Source organism: Fusarium phalaenopsidis, assembly GCF_050370095.1.
Source record: "Fusarium phalaenopsidis strain FUZ10S chromosome Unknown contig_32286, whole genome shotgun sequence".
Taxonomy (NCBI): Eukaryota; Fungi; Ascomycota; class Sordariomycetes; order Hypocreales; family Nectriaceae; genus Fusarium; species Fusarium phalaenopsidis.
Window position 1 is genome coordinate 1,241,024 of NW_028145413.1, and position 19,500 is coordinate 1,260,523.

General features: G+C 54.7%; 5 protein-coding genes across 5 annotated transcripts; 3 read left to right on the top strand and 2 right to left on the bottom strand.

Annotated features, from left to right (window-relative positions):
- Positions 1-5,152: 5,152 nt before the first annotated feature.
- LRP88_02721 (uncharacterized protein) lies at positions 5,153-7,070 on the bottom strand (the record flags this gene model as incomplete). The annotated part of the gene is made up of 2 exons (XM_083239361.1): positions 5,153-6,423; positions 6,476-7,070. 2 exons carry the CDS (start codon positions 7,068-7,070, stop codon positions 5,153-5,155), a joined length of 1,866 nt encoding a protein of 621 aa, XP_083104491.1.
- A 1,850-nt stretch (positions 7,071-8,920) lies between these two features.
- Positions 8,921-9,507, bottom strand: LRP88_02722 (60S ribosomal protein eL30; the record flags this gene model as incomplete). The annotated part of the gene is made up of 3 exons (XM_083239362.1): positions 8,921-9,019; positions 9,214-9,368; positions 9,429-9,507. The coding sequence occupies 3 exons, from the start codon at positions 9,505-9,507 to the stop codon at positions 8,921-8,923; spliced, it is 333 nt and encodes a 110-aa protein (XP_083104492.1).
- Positions 9,508-9,831: 324 nt separating this feature from the next.
- Positions 9,832-10,718, top strand: LRP88_02723 (60S ribosomal protein uL16; the record flags this gene model as incomplete). Its single annotated transcript, XM_083239363.1, has 3 exons — positions 9,832-9,876; positions 10,039-10,423; positions 10,483-10,718. 3 exons carry the CDS (start codon positions 9,832-9,834, stop codon positions 10,716-10,718), a joined length of 666 nt encoding a protein of 221 aa, XP_083104493.1.
- A 2,187-nt stretch (positions 10,719-12,905) lies between these two features.
- LRP88_02724 (uncharacterized protein) lies at positions 12,906-14,615 on the top strand (the record flags this gene model as incomplete). Its single annotated transcript, XM_083239364.1, has 1 exon — positions 12,906-14,615. One exon carries the CDS (start codon positions 12,906-12,908, stop codon positions 14,613-14,615), a length of 1,710 nt encoding a protein of 569 aa, XP_083104494.1.
- Positions 14,616-16,503: 1,888 nt separating this feature from the next.
- LRP88_02725 (uncharacterized protein) lies at positions 16,504-19,293 on the top strand (the record flags this gene model as incomplete). The annotated part of the gene is made up of 1 exon (XM_083239365.1): positions 16,504-19,293. One exon carries the CDS (start codon positions 16,504-16,506, stop codon positions 19,291-19,293), a length of 2,790 nt encoding a protein of 929 aa, XP_083104495.1.
- Positions 19,294-19,500: the final 207 nt, after the last annotated feature.

The following is a 19,500-nucleotide window of genomic DNA, read 5'->3' on the forward strand; positions in this document are numbered from 1 at the left end:
GAGAGGCGCCCCCAAATAAGAGAAACCTGGCACTCCCTGGACCGGGCCTGGAAAAAGGAACCTGAAAAGGAACCAGGAAGGGGCAGATTTGGGCTGGGGTAGAGCAAGGGGATTGGCCAGCCCAACTTAGCGCGAGAGCATGACACAATCTGTCGGGTCGCCTTGGTACGGAGCTGGCATGCCACACGCACACACAAAAGCCCTTGGCTCTAGCTGTGATAATTGCTTGTTGGGTGACTTGACCGCGCGGGTGCGTGTGTGAGTGTGTGAGTGGGTGTGTGTGGATTTGCTGCTTGGGCTGTCAGATTTTTTTCCCTCTCTCTCTTGATGCAAGGACGCGGCTGGCTGGAAGTCAAGCCCTCGTTGACAGAAGAAGAAAAGGGAAAAAAAGAAAGAGGGAAAAGAAAGTCGGAAAGCCACAGGCTACACGGTGAGGGCCAGTGAGGGGACGATACTACAATAATGTCGTAATCATGTTCACGCTGATGCACTGTCTAAACTTCTTTTCATCCTTGGCCTGTGGGTGTGGGCTAGACTCTCAACAGCCCAGCCCCATGTTAGTGAAAGGGTTTTTCTCACACGCTCTATTTGGCTCTGGTCTCATTCTCTACTCTCTGTTTGTGTTCTCAATAATGAGTATACGTGAGGAATTGGTTGAGATGGGCTGATAAAGCCCGTCTGTGCTTTTGTGCCTGAACAAGAAGCTGGGCTCGACGTTGCTCAGGTGCTAAAGAAGCCCGTTGAGCCAGCCATTGCGCGTGGTCGCTAGAGCAGCCATACCGCCAAACCGCCCGTGCTTTTTTTTTTGGAGAGGAAACGGGCAACCGACAGCCGAGAGACATTCCAGGCTAGCTACAGTACATAGACGAGGACCGAGACAATATGGATGTTTGGGGAGAACGAGGCGGGCGAGATTGGCAACTCTCGCTCGCTCTCTCGGTTGAGGCACCTAGGCTTGTAAGCCGAGCCGGGTCACCGAGATGGGAGGGTACGATGCTTCTTGCTCTTTATTAGCAATATGAGAAGGACATAGGAGACTAAAATGAAGGATACAATTCCTTCGAGACTCTGATGCCCAAACTGTTTTCACAATACCATGTCGGGGACTTCCCCGTGCTTGGCCCAACAGCAGAGCAAAGCATCCGCCATCAACTTGGTTTTGAGCTCAAAATCCGTACTTCCACTGGCCCCTGGAGCCGGTACCTGGCACCCGGTGACGGAGGAAGGGCCACCATCCATCTTCAGAGCCCAGGCCCTTGTTTGGCGGAAAGACCCCCCTGTAACCGGTACCTGATTGCTCCCACACCAAAAAAAAAACAGCTCCCAGATCAAATCATCTCTCGCTTCTTTGTCCAGGAACTCATCACTCAGGACGCGCGGGTCATGAGACTCCTCGTTTGTCCGATAATCACAATATCCCCTCGCTCGTTCTCGCCCGTCCCGTCAGTTTCCGGTCGCACCTGTTTGTTTGGTGCGCCAAGTTCCGGGTTCATGGCCAGGCGAGAGAAGTCTTCATTCATCGCAGCAGCAGGGGCTTCGCAACCACTTGACTTGGCCGGCAGTCAGGCGGTGGAGGAGATTGCTTTTTCCTCTCGTCTGGCCGTCGCTGCTGGATCCATCAGGCCTCTTCTGGAACGGAATGGCACGCTGTCATGCTTCTTTGTCGGCTTTAGTAGTCGGCACCCGAAGACGCGCACCGGGTCCAAGAGGGATGTCCCCGGTGAAGACTTGCTTGCTTGGTAAAAGTATCCAGCGCCACGTTGGCAACGACCTTGAGTGGCCGGGCATGGCTCTCAATGGCTCAAGGCTGGATCATGTGGGCATTGTAATCTGCATCATCTCTCTCGTCTATGCTCCCCGAGTCTTGCCTGCTTGATCATGACTATCCCCCAGAAAAAGAAAATTGCCAGCCGGATCGACAGATGCTGCCCAGCAACTTGCGCGTCATGGACTCGTGGGAGCCTTGGAATCACTACGTAGGTGGATGATGCGCCCACGAAGATCCCATGGCAATGTCCCCGAGAGCCGACCCTCCCGCGGGAACGCTCCCCTGGCGCCGTCCCAACAGTCCGTTCCCCTCTAGCACCAAGGCCGCCATTGACAGGCTGCCCGGAAACAAGAACGAATGGTCCGGAAAACGCTCCTACATGGCACTTGTCCGCCCCAAGCCAGGGACAGGACTTGGGTCAAAAATACATGCGGGCTACAGCCTCACCAGCTCCGTGGCAACGGCACCGCAGGTACACCTTGGGTATTTCTCGTCATGGCCCCGTGACCTCCCTTCTGACCGCACATTGTGATTCTTCTGGCTCTCCTCTCCTCTAGGGCCCGGGGAACTGAACGCCCTGCCCGGGTCCACAGGCACAGGCACGGGCGCCTGAATGAGCGAGACGCTGACGACCCTTGCTGATACAGTCCAGCGGACTTTTCCCACTCAGAGAGCCTGGGGCCGAAACGGCCGACCATGTTTCCCCAGGGAGATGTTCTATGCAAGATATAGTGCTGCCGCTCCCGATGCCACGAGGCTGGGCGCTGGCCGAGATGAGACGATAGCGCTTTTGTGCCAGTCTAACTGGGCGTTCTTGTCATATCCTGTCTTAACACTAAGCCCTGTTGACTCGGGGTCAAGGCTCAACAATAGACTCGCTCCTAGAGAGAAACGAAAACGAATCTTGGGCAGATACCTTGAGCACTTACCGGGGACCGAGCGGAGCCTTGTCTCCTGTGCTGTCAGTCATCCCCCTTCATCCAACTCTCATCTCTCAGATCCAAGCACGGTTCACCTGGAACTACCCTGGATGCTGCTCTGCTCATGAGTGAACCTCGGTCTCATCTGCTTTTCATCCCACCCCCTGGCGACCACAGATTGTGATGCGGTATCATACCATGCCTTATTCCATGCTCCGATCCATGTCGCTGTTCCCTTCTATCCGTCTTGTTCTCGAAGAGGGAGGGGTTCCCGCCCCTCCACGAACTCCCGCTCTCCCGTCCGAGACTTGGGCGTGACCTGATTCGGATGCCAGATTCGGCCTCCGTCAACCCTGGATTCACCAGGCTGTCACGTACCTCGACGTATCAGTAGACGTGACGATGGCCAGGGGCCTGCACACAGCAGCGACAAAATGCAACTGCCATGGTGAAAAGGCCTCAGCCCTCTCGAGGTCACAGTCCTTCACGCCGTGCTCGGCCTCTCACAGCCCGACACGAATGTGCCCTCCCCACCATCGGCCGCGCGTGTGGCACCCGTTCAACAGCATATGAGGTAGCACCCCAAGCCACTGCTGGCGGACGTGATCAGAGGCAGAGCAGAGATAAGATTACGGGGAAGGTGATCAATTTACGTGAGGGAGAGGCAGACTTGGAAGACTTGGACATGAGCCCCCTCGTCTCGGCCGCTTCCACTTCGCAGCAGGCTGTGTAACACAAGACATGGCAGGGTTCATGTGAGACGGCTGGAGGATGTGATTCGAGGAGTGACATAATCTCGATTACAGCCGTTTGAGTCCACATCCGCAGCGCATGCCTCACAGCCACAACCGCGTCAACCTGGCTTTTAAGTGACGGCGTCAGCTTGAACCAATCTCATCTGTAGAGAGCAAACTATTCCAGGACTACCGCCGACACTACAGTGTCTGGCTACTTAGTTTCCAAGTTGGGGCATTCACTCACTGCTGGCTTCTCTAGCCTGTACACGTAGGTGTTGTTGTTGTAGTGCTTTATCTTTAGCTCCCGTCAGCTCTGACAGCGAATAGCAACTTTATACATACATACACCAAACCAAACAAGCCAACGAGATGGACGAGGCAGAGGATCGGGTCAAGGACGAATCGCATGACACGTGCATGCTGATTCTGCGAGTACTTAGCCTGGGGTGCCTAGGAAACCCTTCATGACGCAACCCGAGCATGCGTCCCAGTAATCACCAACACCTCTGCACATGAGAAACACAATGTCTTGGATCTTATTGTTATGACAGTAGTGACTCTCCCTCTCATATCAACCATCCCACTCTTTCACCCCCAAGGAGAAAAGACGCCCAAACCCCACGCGCCCATCCATTCCCCCCCAAAAAGAGGCTTCTGACACGCTGGACCTATCGCCTCCTCGGGTTCCTGCGCGGATCATCAGGCCGGGCTGAGCTGTCAGACGTGAAAAAAAGCCCGTCACGCTCAAGTATCTTTTTTTCCCTGCCCGGCCACTTGTTCGTCGCTGCTTGGGGGTGTGTCTACCTATGCGGGCAGCGCAGGTGGTGGTTTGCGAATAGGCGCCTTACACATCACAGTCTATGGAGTGATTTTTTTCTACTCCAATCCTGCTAGGGTATTGACGTGGACTCTGCCTAGCATCGCAGCACCCATTTTCGTAGGCTATTGATTTTGTACAGCATGCACAAAGGGTCCCTTCCAGTGGGCTGAGAGAATGCGTGACTATTGTTGGTCCCTTGGTTTGGGGGTCATGGCAGGAGGACGATATCGGCTGCTAGGGCTAGTGTAGCACAAAGTCCCATGTGCAGAAAATCGTCATCGGCCACGGGATTTCTATCACGTCCCTAGTGATATCATACGGAGGTGTAGTTTCAGTTGACTGTGAGTTGCTGGACTTGATACAGGTCTCATCAACTCGTGATAGCTTCATTAATGCCTCGTAACATGTCGTCATTGTAGTCTTGACAACTCGGTTGGTTAATAACTGCCTCGAGTTGCGCAATCGTAACAACTCGGTTCCATTTCGCCAAACTCCAGACGTGACTTGCGGACTCGATAGGACAAACTGTAGAGAGGCATCATTCAATATTCAACTATAACTACGGAGCATGAGTGTCATTCCCCAACCATCACGCCTCATCACAACCAGCCAGCCAGCAACCATATATCTCTACAGGGCATCATCAATGCTATCTCTATCCCAAGGACAACCAAAGACGTTACCCAAAAAAAAACACCGCCCATCTCAAAAGTGCATAACGAGACAGTGTCGATAGAGCCTGCGATAATCCATGAACCCAACGCCGCTATATCTAATGACGTAAATCGTACATGTCCAGTCATCAGTCCCTATGGATGCCCCGTGAATGTATATATCCAACCCGTCACGCCCATTCAAGCCAACAACTCGCTCCTCATCATCATTACCTCTGGGTCCGACTCATCTCCTATTCAGGAATTGGGTTGCTGGATGGAGCCTGGGGCTCATCCTTCTTGGCGCCCCAGGAGAACGGAGAGTACCAGCTCGACCTCTTATTCTCCTTGACGGCCTCCTGGTTCTCCTGGACGAGTCGCAGTGGTCGTGGCTTGCCTCCCGCAAAAGACGTCGTGTGCCTATCAGAGTGGGATCGGGGAGGCGACTGCGAAGAAGCCGTAGACATGTCTCCAGATTCTCCGCTCAAGCTCGACGTCTCACTCCTCATGCCGGGGAAGTTTCCAGAAGTGGCCACAGAGGTTCCGCTAGGTATACGAGCGGCCGCATTGGGGTTGCCTGAGATGTTGGGCGGCGAGAAGAAAGTCTGCGAGTGTCTCGGCGTGCCCAGGGGTGGCGAGACGGGACCGTCTGGTCCTCTATACATCTGGCTGACAAGACTGGCCGCTCCCGTGAACTGGTCGCTCTGAGGTCGTGATCTCCTCGTGCTCGTTGATCGCGTCAGTCCGATAGGGATGCTAGGAGCCTTGTCAGGGTCGGTGTGATTCGAGGTGGTTGAAGGTGACATGACCGAGATAGGTCTCGGTCTCGTCTTCGTAGGGCCAACAGCCATGGACTTGGCCCGTTGTAGCAGATTGGGCGGAAACTGCTGTCTGTCCGATGGCGTAGGCGGTAGAGGTAGGTCTTTGTTGGTATCCGGGAGAATCTTCAGATCGCTAGACTGGTCCAGAATAGACTCAAAGTCCTGATGCTGAAGAAGGCGCTCAATAATCTTGTTAATATATAGTGTAAGGGCCTTGTTCTGCTCCTTCATGGACTTGAGCTCGTTCTCTAGGCGTCGGTCGTTCTCGTGTCGTTCATGGGCTTCGGCCTCGCTAGCTGATGAGAGCTCATCAGCAAGGCTGGACCCTCCAGTCTTGCCCTCGAGAGCATTCAGTGCCTCCTGGTTAGAGTTAGAGCCCATATAACTAAAGTCGTTCTGACCAAAGTCGCCCTTGAGAGTCCGCTCCTGAAGAAGAAGCTGGTAACTCTCGTTGTCTTCCATAAGTCGAGCATTGGCCATGCGAGCTTCCATGAGCAGACGCTCCACCTCGTGCAACCTGCCGCCGCCCTGGTTCTCCGACTCGACGAGCTTAATCTGAGCCTCTGCAAGCTCCAGACGTAGAGACTCGATCAGCTTATCCTTCTGGAGGATGAGCTTCGAGCTGCTCCGTGAGTCACTTCGTTGTATGGAAGATGGTGGGGCAAAGCTGCCACTGTCGAGAGAGGGGGATGAACTGGCTGTATCTGAAATATGTTAGCATCGTGATATCAAACGAGGCAAGTCTCGTATGCGTACGTTGTCTCGACGGGCGGTTCTCTTCGGGCGTACTGTTCCGTTGGGCTAGGCTGTCCTTGAGCCTCTGTATCATGGCCTGCATCTCCTCCTCTCGATTCGACATGTCTTCCTTCTCCTTAAGGATGGAACTGCGCTCCGCCTCATAGATAGACTCCATCTCTCGCATCTGGCGAGTCATTTCTCGCTTCTCGTTCTTCAACGTCTCGATCTGCTCTTCAAACTCGTGGGCCTTTTCCTCCAGCTTGGCCGATTCTTTGACCGACTCATCGAGCTTCGACTGCAGAACCTCGGCCTGGCGGTGATATTGAAGTGACTGCTTCTCCTCCTTCTCTAGACGCTTCTGCAGATCCTCTAGGGCAGCAGCGGCTTCGGCACGGGCATCAGCTTCGGCGTTGCTGAGCCCTGTGTCCCTCCGAGCGGCAGCGGCACGGGCAGAGACAGGTGTTCCGGTTCGTAGCGATCGAGTCCGCGCATGGCCACTGGTAGGGGTCGACGCCCTGGAGTTGGAGCGAGATAGAGATGGGGAAGGGCTCGAGTCGGCGTGGGACACCCGACCGACACCGCCAGCCGGGGGCTTCTTGGTAACGGCAGACATGTCGCGATAACGAGCGTCACTGTGACAAACGCTCTGGACGTAGAATAAAGAGAAGAGCAGGTGCTATGCTCAGAAACAAATGGTGCGCGGGCAACCAAGTCAAAAGATAAGTAAATATGTTGATTATGTTCGAGACTGTGCGGCTTGCGGCTTGCTGCACGTCTCCCAAGTGACCTGGAACACAAATACTCAACAGAGCGGAGGGCGAAATAGGAGTGCCCGAAGGTGGGAGCCTCTAGCTGCGCCTCAAATTGGGTAGCCCGGGGTAGGGGTAGCGTGTGTGGCGCTGGAGCGTCCAGAAGCCGAGTTATAATTATTCTGGGGCAGTCAAGCCTCAGTTATTATTGAAACAAGCTCCACTAACCAGAGCCAAAAGGAAATGGATGCGTCCAGTCTAGTCGAGGTGATGCCGAAGATGGAGGTGACGGGAGAGAGCGGGTACAGTACGTGTCCTCGGAATGCGGCTGCGCAGTTACCACGGCAGTCAGTGATTGCTGAAGAACAAGGCGCTGTCGAGTCAAGTGTCAGAGATGATACCGTTGGTAGGGAGGCTACACAAGGCATGGCAGTGTTTATGAGTTGCATTCAACATGGATGGCATCCTCTGTGATGGACGCTGCAGGGTCCGTCCGTCACGGTATTTCCGCTGCAACTCATACTGTAGCAGCTAATCACTCTTGCGCGGCCTGCAACACACCCAATACTCCGTGGTGAAACGTGCCATTTGCTCTTTGTCTTCCATGACTGCGGAGGTTCCCGCCCAGACGTAGCACCGTTCCTAGCTTCCCCCTTTGATCGCCCACCCTCAGACTCATTGGCCAGGGCAACAGGAAGCTCTGTCTGTGTTTCTCCCGCAAATTGAACATGGTCAAGGCATGATCCATGCGTCGCGTGCATGACCTCTGTTTTGGTGCCTCTAATCAAGAGACTGGAAATTACCATGAAAGGATCTTGATGCTGGGCGGGGATGTTGATGCCTGTGTTTGGAAGCTGCTTGATCGACTTCATTTCGCAAGGAGCTTCTACCCGTTAAAAGCAGCCACTCCGAGATTTATGACGAATCGATTATATGTACTGAGGGGAAAGGGAGTCTGACCTTCGCGGCTGACTACACAAAGGGCTCCTGTTGCTGATACAGGGCTGTAGCTTGAAGATGGCCAGATTATCAACCATTCGTAACTGTACTCGAAACCCTGCTCGTCGCGCTTCAGCTACAAGTTTAATGCGCAAGAGCTTGGAGCAACTTGACAATGCCATGGTGAGCGTTGTGAGAAGATGGCCATCGCTACCGGGCGTCGGCAATGTCTAATTTGCCAGAATCCCTTGCAACCAACTGGCCGTCAAGGATATCCATGCCATTGTTGTATCACAGAAACTGACCAGCTTGTATCATAATGTCCAGGCAGACATAATACCACAGCTCGTGACGAGCAATGACATGCAGCCAAGAGAGATGAACGAACAGATCGGAAACATGATGCTAACCCTGGCTACCATCAAGTGCCCGTGCTGGGTCCCTGGGGGTCATAGGTACAAGCAACAGACCACACAACATTTCACTTGGCACTCAGCATATTCGACACAAGACACAGACAGGCACAGAGACAACAAATGGCGGGGAACAACGGTCATGAGCTTTATTTTTTCATTTGACTTGGACCGGCAATCGATGCCAAGCCCAGCTGAAGCCCAAGACACATAGGTCGAGGGGAGAACCTCCACGCCTTCGCGGCGGGCATGCTCTCACTGAAAGTCGTCGCTTTTTCATCACATTGATTGGTATATCCTCAAATGCCCTGGACCCTTTTTACCCGAAACGCCATGAAATGCACTCTCCTTTAGCTGGCTGCTTAAGCCTGCTGGTCGCTGAGGATATCGGAGTCACCAGCGTCGAGGATGGCCATGGTGGAGCAACGGAAGAGCTTACCGCAAGCGGTACCGAGCTCAATCTGTAGGGAGACGAGTAAGCCTATGAACCCTCCAAAGTCGTGACGACTTCTTCTCTGGGCAGGCCTCAAGAATTCCTTCTTGAAGCCAGAGAAATGCTTGACGAGCGAGCATTCCTGAGAAGTAAAAAAAGAACCATCTTGCATAAAGCTGCAAGATGATGGACATGAAGGAAATGTAGCGCAGTTCAACTTACGTTGTTGCCGGAGAAGTGGTGGATGGGGGCCTTGGACAGCATGCTGTAGTACTCGAGCTCACTCTTGCGGAGAGGAGGAGTGTTGCCAGCAATGATGATGAGCTTGGCCTTGCCGGATCGGAGGCTCTTGAGGGTAGACTTGTATCCAAGAGTGACTGAGAATTTTCGTTAGCCATTGGTTTTTCTTGTCGCGGCGCAGGAATTCGTTTTCGTACCCTTTCCGGACTTCATAACAAGCGCCAACTTGGAGTTGATGCTGTTGGCATCCTTCTTGCTCTTCTTCTGGGGGGCCATTTTGACGGATTGGCGACTCGGTTGGCGACTGGACGTTGGGTGATGGAGTGCTGAGGTTGAATATCAAAAAGTTCGAAGAATTTGGAGTTTTGGCAGCCTGTAGGTGGGTGCTCTGCGGGGCGGGGCAGTCGGCCAATGAGCGTTAGGGTGCACTCGCCTGAGCCCTAAGCCGAAGTTTACACGGGTGGAGCACGGATCGCACCTCTGCTTTGAAATCAACCTGGTGGATTAATCAGGAAGAGGCAGTCGGTATCACTTTTGTCGGGTTCGTCTTCCCTCAAACACATCACCCAACTACGGACAGATCACCAACAATCCGACAAAATGGCTCGCCGTCCCGCTCGTTGCTACCGATACTGCAAGAACAAGGTGCGTTTTGATGCGCTCGACGTCGATGGGAATTTGGGGGGCTTTTTTGGGGGAGAATCTCATGACGAAATGTTCATGTCCGATCTCCCGCGGGGTGCCCTCGACTCCCATCGATGAAGCTCGCGATGATGTTGAAACTCTACTGACTCTTCTTCCTCACAGCCGTATCCCAAGTCTCGGTTCAACCGTGGTGTCCCCGACCCCAAGATCCGAATCTTCGATCTTGGCCGAAAGCGCGCCAACGTCGATGACTTCCCTCTCTGCATCCACCTCGTCTCCAACGAGTATGAGCAGCTGAGCTCCGAGGCCCTCGAGGCCGCCCGTATTTGCGCCAACAAGTACCTCGTCAAGAACACCGGTAAGGAGGGTTTCCACCTCCGAGTCCGTGCTCACCCCTTCCACGTCGTCCGTATCAACAAGATGTTGTCTTGCGCCGGTGCCGATAGACTGCAGACCGGTATGCGTGGTGCCTGGGGCAAGCCCAACGGCACTGTCGCCCGTGTCAACATTGGCCAGATTCTCATGAGCGTCCGCACTCGTGATGCCAGTAAGTTTACCTGACAAATCCTTTGCCACTCTTGGATCATGTTACTAATCCACAATCAGACCGCGCCATTGCCCTTGAGGCTCTCCGACGATCCCAGTACAAGTTCCCTGGCCGACAAAAGATCATTGTCTCCAAGAACTGGGGCTTCACCCCTCTCCGACGTGAGGAGTACCTCGAGAAGAAGGCTGCCGGCCGCGTCAAGGTCGACGGTGCTTACGTCCAGTTCCTCTCCAACCACGGCAACCTCGCCAACAACATGCGCCGCTTCCCCGACGCTTTCAAGTCTGAGGCTTAAAGAAATGATGGTTGGGCTGGCATCTGGGTTTACTGGCGTCAAAATGGCATGTCAAATAAGGACCTCTAGAGAAGTCTTGAGTTGAGGGTGTCGATTCGGCAAATTGAAATCTTGCAAAACAGACTTGCCCCGTTCCTTGTCTCGTGTAACATCTGAGTACTTGAGAATTGATATCGTGGAATACCATTGTTTTCGGCCTTAAATACAGAAGTGCTGACCGTGCTGTGTGTGTAACGTTGAGTGCTATGTTCGTCCGAGGATCCGGGCTGGCGTGCCCAGGCATGCCGTACCGTATGCGGTGACCGTCTCGTACCTGTTGCTGGCTGTATGTATTGCAGCGTTGTTTGCCTGATATGTACGGGGATGGACGATCACTTATGCATACTTCCCCGTACTTGAGTGGATAGCAGTCACACAGTCGTTATAGTTGACCACTCGCAATGTCAATGTCCCTCAAATGCGCTCATCCACGTGACGAAGCCGCAGCAAGAATAGCGCAGGGAGAAGGAATGTCATCACATTTCAACCCTTTGCGTCAGAGCTGTTGTAGAAGGGTAAATACCGATTAGTCAGTATGGCAGCATCACATCCATGACTCGACCTGAACTCACTTGGACAACCCACATGACCATCAGAGTTGGAGTGTCCTTTGTTGTCTGTCTTGTTGTCTTCAAGACTTAGCATGATGTTTAAAGGTTTATAGCATAGTGGATGCCAGCAAATGTCAACAGAACAGGGAGTGAGTGTGTCTCGGCAGACGATTCGCGGAGACAGAATGTCTTGTTGGGGCACTCCAGGGTCAAGTCGGCGCCTCATCCGGGCCACATGACTTCACTTGGAAGGTTTGTGACGCCATTTGAGCGAGGTCACAAGTAGCGCGCGTCGTCCTTTGACGGGCGAGACAGACATCAGGGGTGCATTGTTGTTGTACGAGCATGGGTAGAGATGAGGCCATGAGTTTTTCTTATGCAAGCCCGCTGAGTGAGATTTGGAATATTCTATGTTGGGCTGGCATCGGATCCGCTGGAAAAAGAGAGAGAAAAAAAATCTCGTTTTGTCATGCGGCGATGTACCTGAACGGGCTTCCGTAGTCTGCCCTCAGTGTAGCATCCAACCCATCCATTGATGCGGATAGAGTGGCTAGCGGTGGAGCGCTCTAGCTGGGAGCACCCGTCTCAGTCTCGTTTGGCTGCGGTTGTGTCACTTTACTGCAGAGTGGCGGGCTAGATCTCTTATCGTCTCGCAGTCTCAGGGCCCACTGATCTGATAAGACACCTATCTGAGGGACGGGACATGACCCATGGATGGAGGCTGCTCGCGAACATGGTCCCCTTTTTCTCGAAGGCTGCGGCGATTCGGACCGTATGACATGGATGCTGGAATCAACTCATGGGTGCAGACGAAATGCCGGTGAGCACGGTCAAGGGACTTGTACGTACATGTCGAGGCGGCAGGGCTGGGAATTCCCATTCCATCAGGTTATGGTTATGCCTTGGATGGCATTGCGTCCACGTCAGAGCATAGCGTTCGCACGTTGCAGTTTTGCCTTGAGCGTGTTGGCGCTGCTCATGCAAGCCCCGGGCAATTCCAAGACAGCCCAGCTTAAGCACCTTAACAGAAGGGCATTGTTTATGTTGGGGGGTCTGGCCTACCAGCTGAGCTGGGCTGGGCTGGCTATGGCGCATGGATGGATCGAATGTCCACCAGATGGGACACGCGAGCGCAGCGCCCCCCCACACCCGCCGATCAAGCCCCGACTACTGTACCTAACTGCCAGCGTCTAGATGTGGATGACGCCCATGAGCGTAGTGCCCTCTTCTGGCCACTGGTCCCCTCCAGACGTTCCCTCAGTCACTCTCCCTCTTCCCTCTGGTTATCTACAGAGTGTCTGTCTTTCTTCTCTACACCTCGCGGTTCTTTGAACCTACATTCTTTGGTCCCCATCCTCTTCTCGTCGAGCTTGGCCTGTTCAAGGTTCTTGCTGCGAGCCCCAACCACCGCCGTTCCACCCTGTTTGCAGACAGCCGCTGCAAGCCCCCGACATAGGCCGACATAGGGGGGTCCACTTCCCTCACCTACACCGATCCATCTTATCCTGAGCGGGCTGTCTACTTGGTCCTTATCAGAACCCAAACATCACGACACGACACAAACCACGACGAATTCCACTGTGAGCTGTAATTACTCATGGCTTTCCACCAACCGACACGACAATCCATTCAGCGCGTCGTCCGGCCCTCGGTCGACGAGCAGGAACTCCCGAGAAGAGAGGCGCCGATAACCCAGGAGCGCCAGCAGGACGAGTCGCAGACATGGGTCCTCTTCGCGCCCACCGACGTGACGACCACGTCGTACCTCACCGAGACTGACCAGTCTCTGGTGACGCCCGGCCGGTCGAGAGTGGGTGATCTGGGAAGCTTGAACTCGGTCGCGAGATCGGAGGTCGAGGCCGAGTTGCGACCATCTGCCTCTGCATCCGCTGTTGTCGAAGAAGAGGACGATGCAGAGCTTGATAGCCTCGACAGCCACTTGCCAGAGTTCCGATCGCTTCCGGGGCTCAACGCCCAGCAGGATGAAAACCAAGGATCCATGCCCGTTTTCCCCGCTCATGATGGACTCGGTTCTTTTCATCTGGACCAGCCGACCTTGGGTGCTGACGCCCAAGACCAAATATACCAATTTGAACGCTTCAACCCCAAGCGGCAACATCGGAGAAAGGAAAGTTTTGACTTGAGGCAGCTCGACGTGGAGAATGACCATGTTGAAGAGTCGGAGAAGCGCCAGAGAATCGAGGCGTGGCGATTGGAGCACAGTCGTGTGCTCTTGGGCGAGATTCAGCGCGAGACAAGACGAAGACGACTCTCACAGGCATCTCACAAACGCTCATCATCTAACCCTATCCCGCTGCCTTCACAACCTGCTCACGATGCTGAATCTGATAACATGACATGGCATGACGAAGATGCTGTTGGATCTCCGACCCACTCGGAGGGCATCCTGACGAAGATGACCAGGAAATTCATGCGAGATGTGATTGGAATGGATGAGCGAATGATTTCCATCCTGCTTGGAGAAGCCGTACCTGAGGACGACGAGGATCTATCGTCAACACCCCGCGCCTCGCAGCAGCTCGGGGTACAACCCCCACCACCCACAAACAGAGAGGCTTGGCAACTGGACGCTTTGGAGAAGATATCGAAGGAGCTGGGCATGCTCGTGAGCCAGATATCTCACCACCCTGGTGCCTTTTCCACATACTCGCGGATCCAGCAAATGCCTCTCCCCTATGCCGGCCTCCCCATCATCCCGGAATCCAACACGTCACACTCAGCGGCGGATAATATTCATCCCACCAAACCCGAGCAGGCATCGTTCCCTCAGTTCCAGCCTACGATGCAGACAGCAGCACAGCCCATCGACATTCGCGGCAGGACCGCGGAGCCACCAGCCGAGCCGGTGCAGGCACCACGGCAAGATACCCATATGAGCAACGTGTTTACGCAAGAGGAATGGGAGAGAGACCTGGACATGAAGCTTGTGTTCCGGTACCTGAGGTCCCGATTCATGCCGCGCAGCAACAACCCACCTCCCTCGACAACGACTCACCTGGCGACCTCAAGCACACAGGACATTGCGGCCAAACTGGCCCGCGTCCGGCAACACCACCCCCTTGTGTCGCGAATGCGGCCCCCGACGGAGCGGCGGACGTTCAAGGCGACAACGCCCGCTAGTCCCGTGGCGCTACGGCACCCGAGCAGCTGCGCGAGTCAGAGCACAAGACGGTCAGCTCGACGGAGTAGCGTGTCGTCGCGTCACTACTGGGACATTGGGGGCTCGCTGGGTACGGGTTCTGTGATTGCGTCCAACGGGCCGATGGGGAGCTGGGGCGAGGTGTGATGCGATGTGATGCGCGATGTGTGTAAAGTGCCACGAGAGATGGGAACGGATGCTTGCTCAGAGGCTGTGCCATGACGGTTGCATCTTGACGGCGCCACGAGGAGCACTGGGTGCTGCATGCCTAATGGATAATGGGTCCATGATTTCTTTTCTTTCTTTTCATGTAAACACTGGACATCACCACTTTGAATTTTTTGCAAATACAGGATTTTTGGGTCATTTTGGAGCAAGTTATAGAGGTGTGCTTTTTTTTCCGGTCAAGATATCCACATCTTGTCCTTGGCTAGGGCAAGCATCAATTGAACAGTTGAACACTGGAAGCGTCCTGAACGAAAAGGAAATCTGTCCTGAACCTAGGTGGATAGACAGTGAAAGCTCCTGTTAATCTTATACTGCATATGGCTCACGCGAGTTGTCGGGTTCACAGAGCCAGCCATTGTGTCGAGGCGATAGACCCAGTTGTCTGTCGCCTCACTCAACGAGTCGAGTCTGGAACGCAAAAACGGGGGGACAATCACGTCAATCCCCGGACGAGGACAAGAGCCGATGGCCAATGAGTCAACCCGCCTTGCATCTAGAGCTATCTATCACAAGTTCTTTTCCTCTCTACGCACGATTCCTCTGTGAATGATGCCCAACGCCGACGAAGCTAGACGGCGAGATAGGCGGAACGCTCAGAACCTCTCAACGGGGAGGCGCCGTGGTCTGCCGTCCAGTTTCAGCGGCCACCCCACGGCGGAAGCATCCCATTGGCCGCGGGCCCCTGGTATGAGGGGGCCACTGCGCTGTGCTGTGGTCTTGTACCTTTTAGTGGGCGTGCACCGCGTTAAGCACTGAATTTGGCGGGGTGCGGAGGAGAGGCAGCTCTAAAAGGGACTTTGGATGGAGCGCGTCTTGAGACACGAGGAGCGCTGCTTTAACGGTTGGGTTTCCCCTACTCCTTGCATGGTGTGTACGGAGTATGCTGCGAGTGAATTGTGTGTTGGACAAGATTCGGGGCTTCATTGTTCAACGGTTGTTCTCTTTCTTTGCAGATTTCGAGTTGGGGGCAGCATAGCGTTAACAATGCAGGGCAATCATCTATGACGAAAATCACGCTTGCACTTTTCACATTGATCCCCCCATATGTCCAACCTCACGACTCACATTCCCACTTATCACCACCACCTCTAAAGGCAGCCATGTTGTCCTACCGTATCAGGCAATAGCGCCTCGACAGGGTGGGCGCGTCAACTCCTCCAAGGCGTGTTGTGGGGAGAAGAGGGCCGTCCCCCATCTCTCGCGAGCCATCCATACCATCCCACCTCGAGAAAGTCGTCGCCTTGTCCGCCCTGTTCCAACGCCTACAGGCAATGGGCATCTCGCTCCCTCGCGACTTTTCTTGTCGTCCACTCCATTTCGTCCGCCTGCGATTCCGTCGCCGTCTGTAGCGACGAACCATCTCATCCTAGTATATATAACGCCATCCCTCCTTCTGCCGCCTTCGCCGTTCCTTCACCTTCTCGTTCGCGCCGTGGTTAGTACTTCCATCCGTCTGCCTCAGGATCCCACGGCTCTTCCATTTCCTTGTTTCCTCGCCTGGGCTTCCCATGGACTCTGCGCCCGTCTGGATTTTCCCTCAACGACTCCCACTGACGATCCTGTAGTGCGATGAACTGAAATTAGGCGGCCGCTCTGCCTGCGACCCGTCTGGGCCTGGTTGAGGGCCCGTGACACCTCATCACGGCACCCATCTCTCGAACCAAGCTGCGATATCTACGCAACCTCTCCAAGATCCTCCATCGCCAGCCCGGATTCTTCATCTACATCGACGGCACTCGAGCCTGCCCGCCCGTCCGCTCCCGATAAAGGCCCCGCGACATGAGCGCGCGCGCGCAACGACTTCCCAATGGCAGCGACTCCGTTCGACCCGTCCCACTTCGCCAATGCGTTTGATATCTACACTGATGCTGCCACGGTCAAGGCGCCGGTTCCCAACCTGCCCGGGGGATCATGCAATTTTGCGGACCTGAGCCCTGGCGCCAATGGAGCTCGATGCGGATGCAGGAGGTTCTGGAGTCGAAGTCCTGCCGGCAACAGCCTTGTCCCGGACCAGTCCCAATGGTGCATGTGCAATCACCACGCCTGCTTCCACGAGGAGGGAGATCATAATGTCCAACAGCCTGAAGCTACCCAGCCGGGTCAGGAGAATGAGAAGCCCAGGTCTGGTCGAGACCCCTTGAGCCCCGTCATGGACCTAACCATCAAGACACCGTCTGCCCTTACTGGAATGGACTTTCCAAGCTTCAATGGAGGAAACGCCTTATCTCTTATTCCAAGGGCACCAGAGGATGCTGGATCTTACCCAAGGCCTCCCGTCTGTTCAAACCCAGGTGCCTCTGCTTCACTCCCGGATACCCTCAGCTGGACCGGCCTTTTACAGTCACAACCACACCCCTCTGCCATACCTCCCATACCGGCCCAATGCTTGATTGCGTCTCAAACAGCTTCCACAACCTCATCTGTCCAGGCCAAGTATTTGCGACCCTTCGCAGGAAAAGGCCTCCAGACGCTCAGTGGTGTGGCGAGCAGCAGCAAACCCTTATCTCCACTACTGGGCAGGACTCCCAGCTCCAAGCCAGCTGCGGCGCCCCAGGGACAGGCGCCGCATGCTGACTCGTTCACATACGTTTCTCAGGATTACAGAGTGCCTGACACTCCTCGCGCGGGCACGCCAACACAGTCCGAGCCACGGGCGGCCGTGTTCAATGCGGCCGTCTCGCGTCGCGCTTTCAAGAACCTCTCAGATACCGTCAGCAGCCATGACCAGCGATTGGATCGGTTGGAGACAGTTTCGTTTACTGCTCCTGGGCACGAGGATTGTCATGAGAAGCATGACCATGCTGATATCCGCATGACAGATCTGGAAAGCAGAGTCGATGAGGTTGAGAGGCTCGTCAATGACAACAACAGTGTTGCCTCTCGCCGCGCCGACGATGCCAGCGTTGTGTCGGTTTCTACAAATGCCACGAGCCGGCCAACTCATTCACAAGAGCTCATGAGCCAAGTCCAAGAGCTGCAGGCACAGGTCACCCATCTTCAGTCATTAATGCCCTCGCCTAGTCACCCGTTCGAGGTCGAGGTGGTGTTTTTGCCATTTCCCCTCAAGAAGGTGTGGCAGGAGGCACAGCAGTTCAAGACTGAGCCGCAGATTTCTAATGAGGATTGGACTCAACTCCCCATGACACACAGTACAGCCACTATGCGATCTGAGACGTCCCTGTATCCCGACTGGACTGCCTCAGACCAGGACTTGAGGTGGCTGCTGCCCAAGGCCTTCCGGGACAAGAGTGCCATTGACCAACGGTTGCGAAGCCGTGGGCTTATCAAGACCATCACGGTTATGGGCTCGGACGCGCGCAGCGTGACAATGGCCATGAACACGGCATTCGGACATGTCTTTCGCGAGATGAACATCTTTGCTCGTCCACAGACTACAGATCCCCGATCATCAACATTCCTGGGACTTCAGTCCACCTGGGTTCCCCTACGCAAGATCCACAAGGACTCGCGTCTTCGCTTCCTGAGCCCTGCAGAGATGATGACTCCGGCCATCTGGGACGTCTCGTTCCTGAGTTCGGTCATGATGAGGGCGTCTGAACCTAGATTGTTCATCACTCATCCTGATGCCTACCTCCAGGACTTCCAGGCCTACGACATGGGCTGGACGTGGCAGAACCTCAAGGAGATGAGCCCAGTCGTCATCGATGCGTCGGCGTCACAGGCGGATGCCAATGTCGGTGAGGAGTGCTGGTCTTGGGTTGAGCAACTTGACGAGCCACCGAGCGCACACACATCTATGAGTGTGCGCAATGAGAGGCAGCCAACATCATCATCGCCGTCGCAGCAATTCTTCCCTGCTCTACAGACGATGCGATCCTCAAGTCCTTCAGTTACACGAGGCCAGTCTCCGATGCTCTCCGGTCGAAGAGGGTCTCGTCCTCCTCATATCCGAACCTCGTCCATGCCAATGTCTGCTCCTATTCAAGTCTCGCCTGCACTCAGCAAGCGTCGTGTCGCCTCGTATGGACAGAGCCGTCGTTCATCCCCTGCCATCCAAGCCGCCAACCCTCAGTCAGCCATCATGAAGCGCCGTCGCAGCACGAGATCGCCAAGTCATTTTCGATTCACACCGAGACGGACGCACTCGCCAAGTCCCATGCCTCTCGGCCTCTCGGACCGTCAACCAGCGCGTGGCACTACACCATTTGCATATGCCACACCGTTCAGCAACGCTCCTCTCCAGGAACGTCCCGTCCGGGCAGGCAGCTCTGCACCAGCTGCCGTCCAAGATGGGTTGGACGACGACTCAGACTTTGACTTCCAGATCTGTGAGAGTGGTTCGGATGACATGTATGACGATGACGACGAAAGCGCTGGTGTCGTCGAGATGGTTGTCCAAGATCACACAAATACCAATCAAGGCTCTCAGGGCTGGCAGCTGCCAGAGGATGAGCCATGGCCTGGCATTGAAGACCCGAACAATGTCTCGGATGGAGAGAACATCGATCCTCTCCAGGCGGACCGTCACAGCAACGCCAGCAGCCAGCCATCGGAATACCCCAGCACACAGAGTGCATGGCCCAACGGCGACACGTCTGGCTTTCATATTCACGAAGATGAAGAAAACGCGTCATGAAATATCTACCTATCTACTCATGTCCGAGACGCTTGATGCTGCACGATATGGTTCCTTTTACTCTTATACATCTACCTACTACCTCTTCTCCCACATACCACCACTACCACCCATCATCTTCTTCCTCCTCCATCTCGTTGATACTTGTACAGCCCGGCGTTACAACGGGGCATGTTTTCTTGTTTTTCTGCAAGGCGTTGCTGCTGT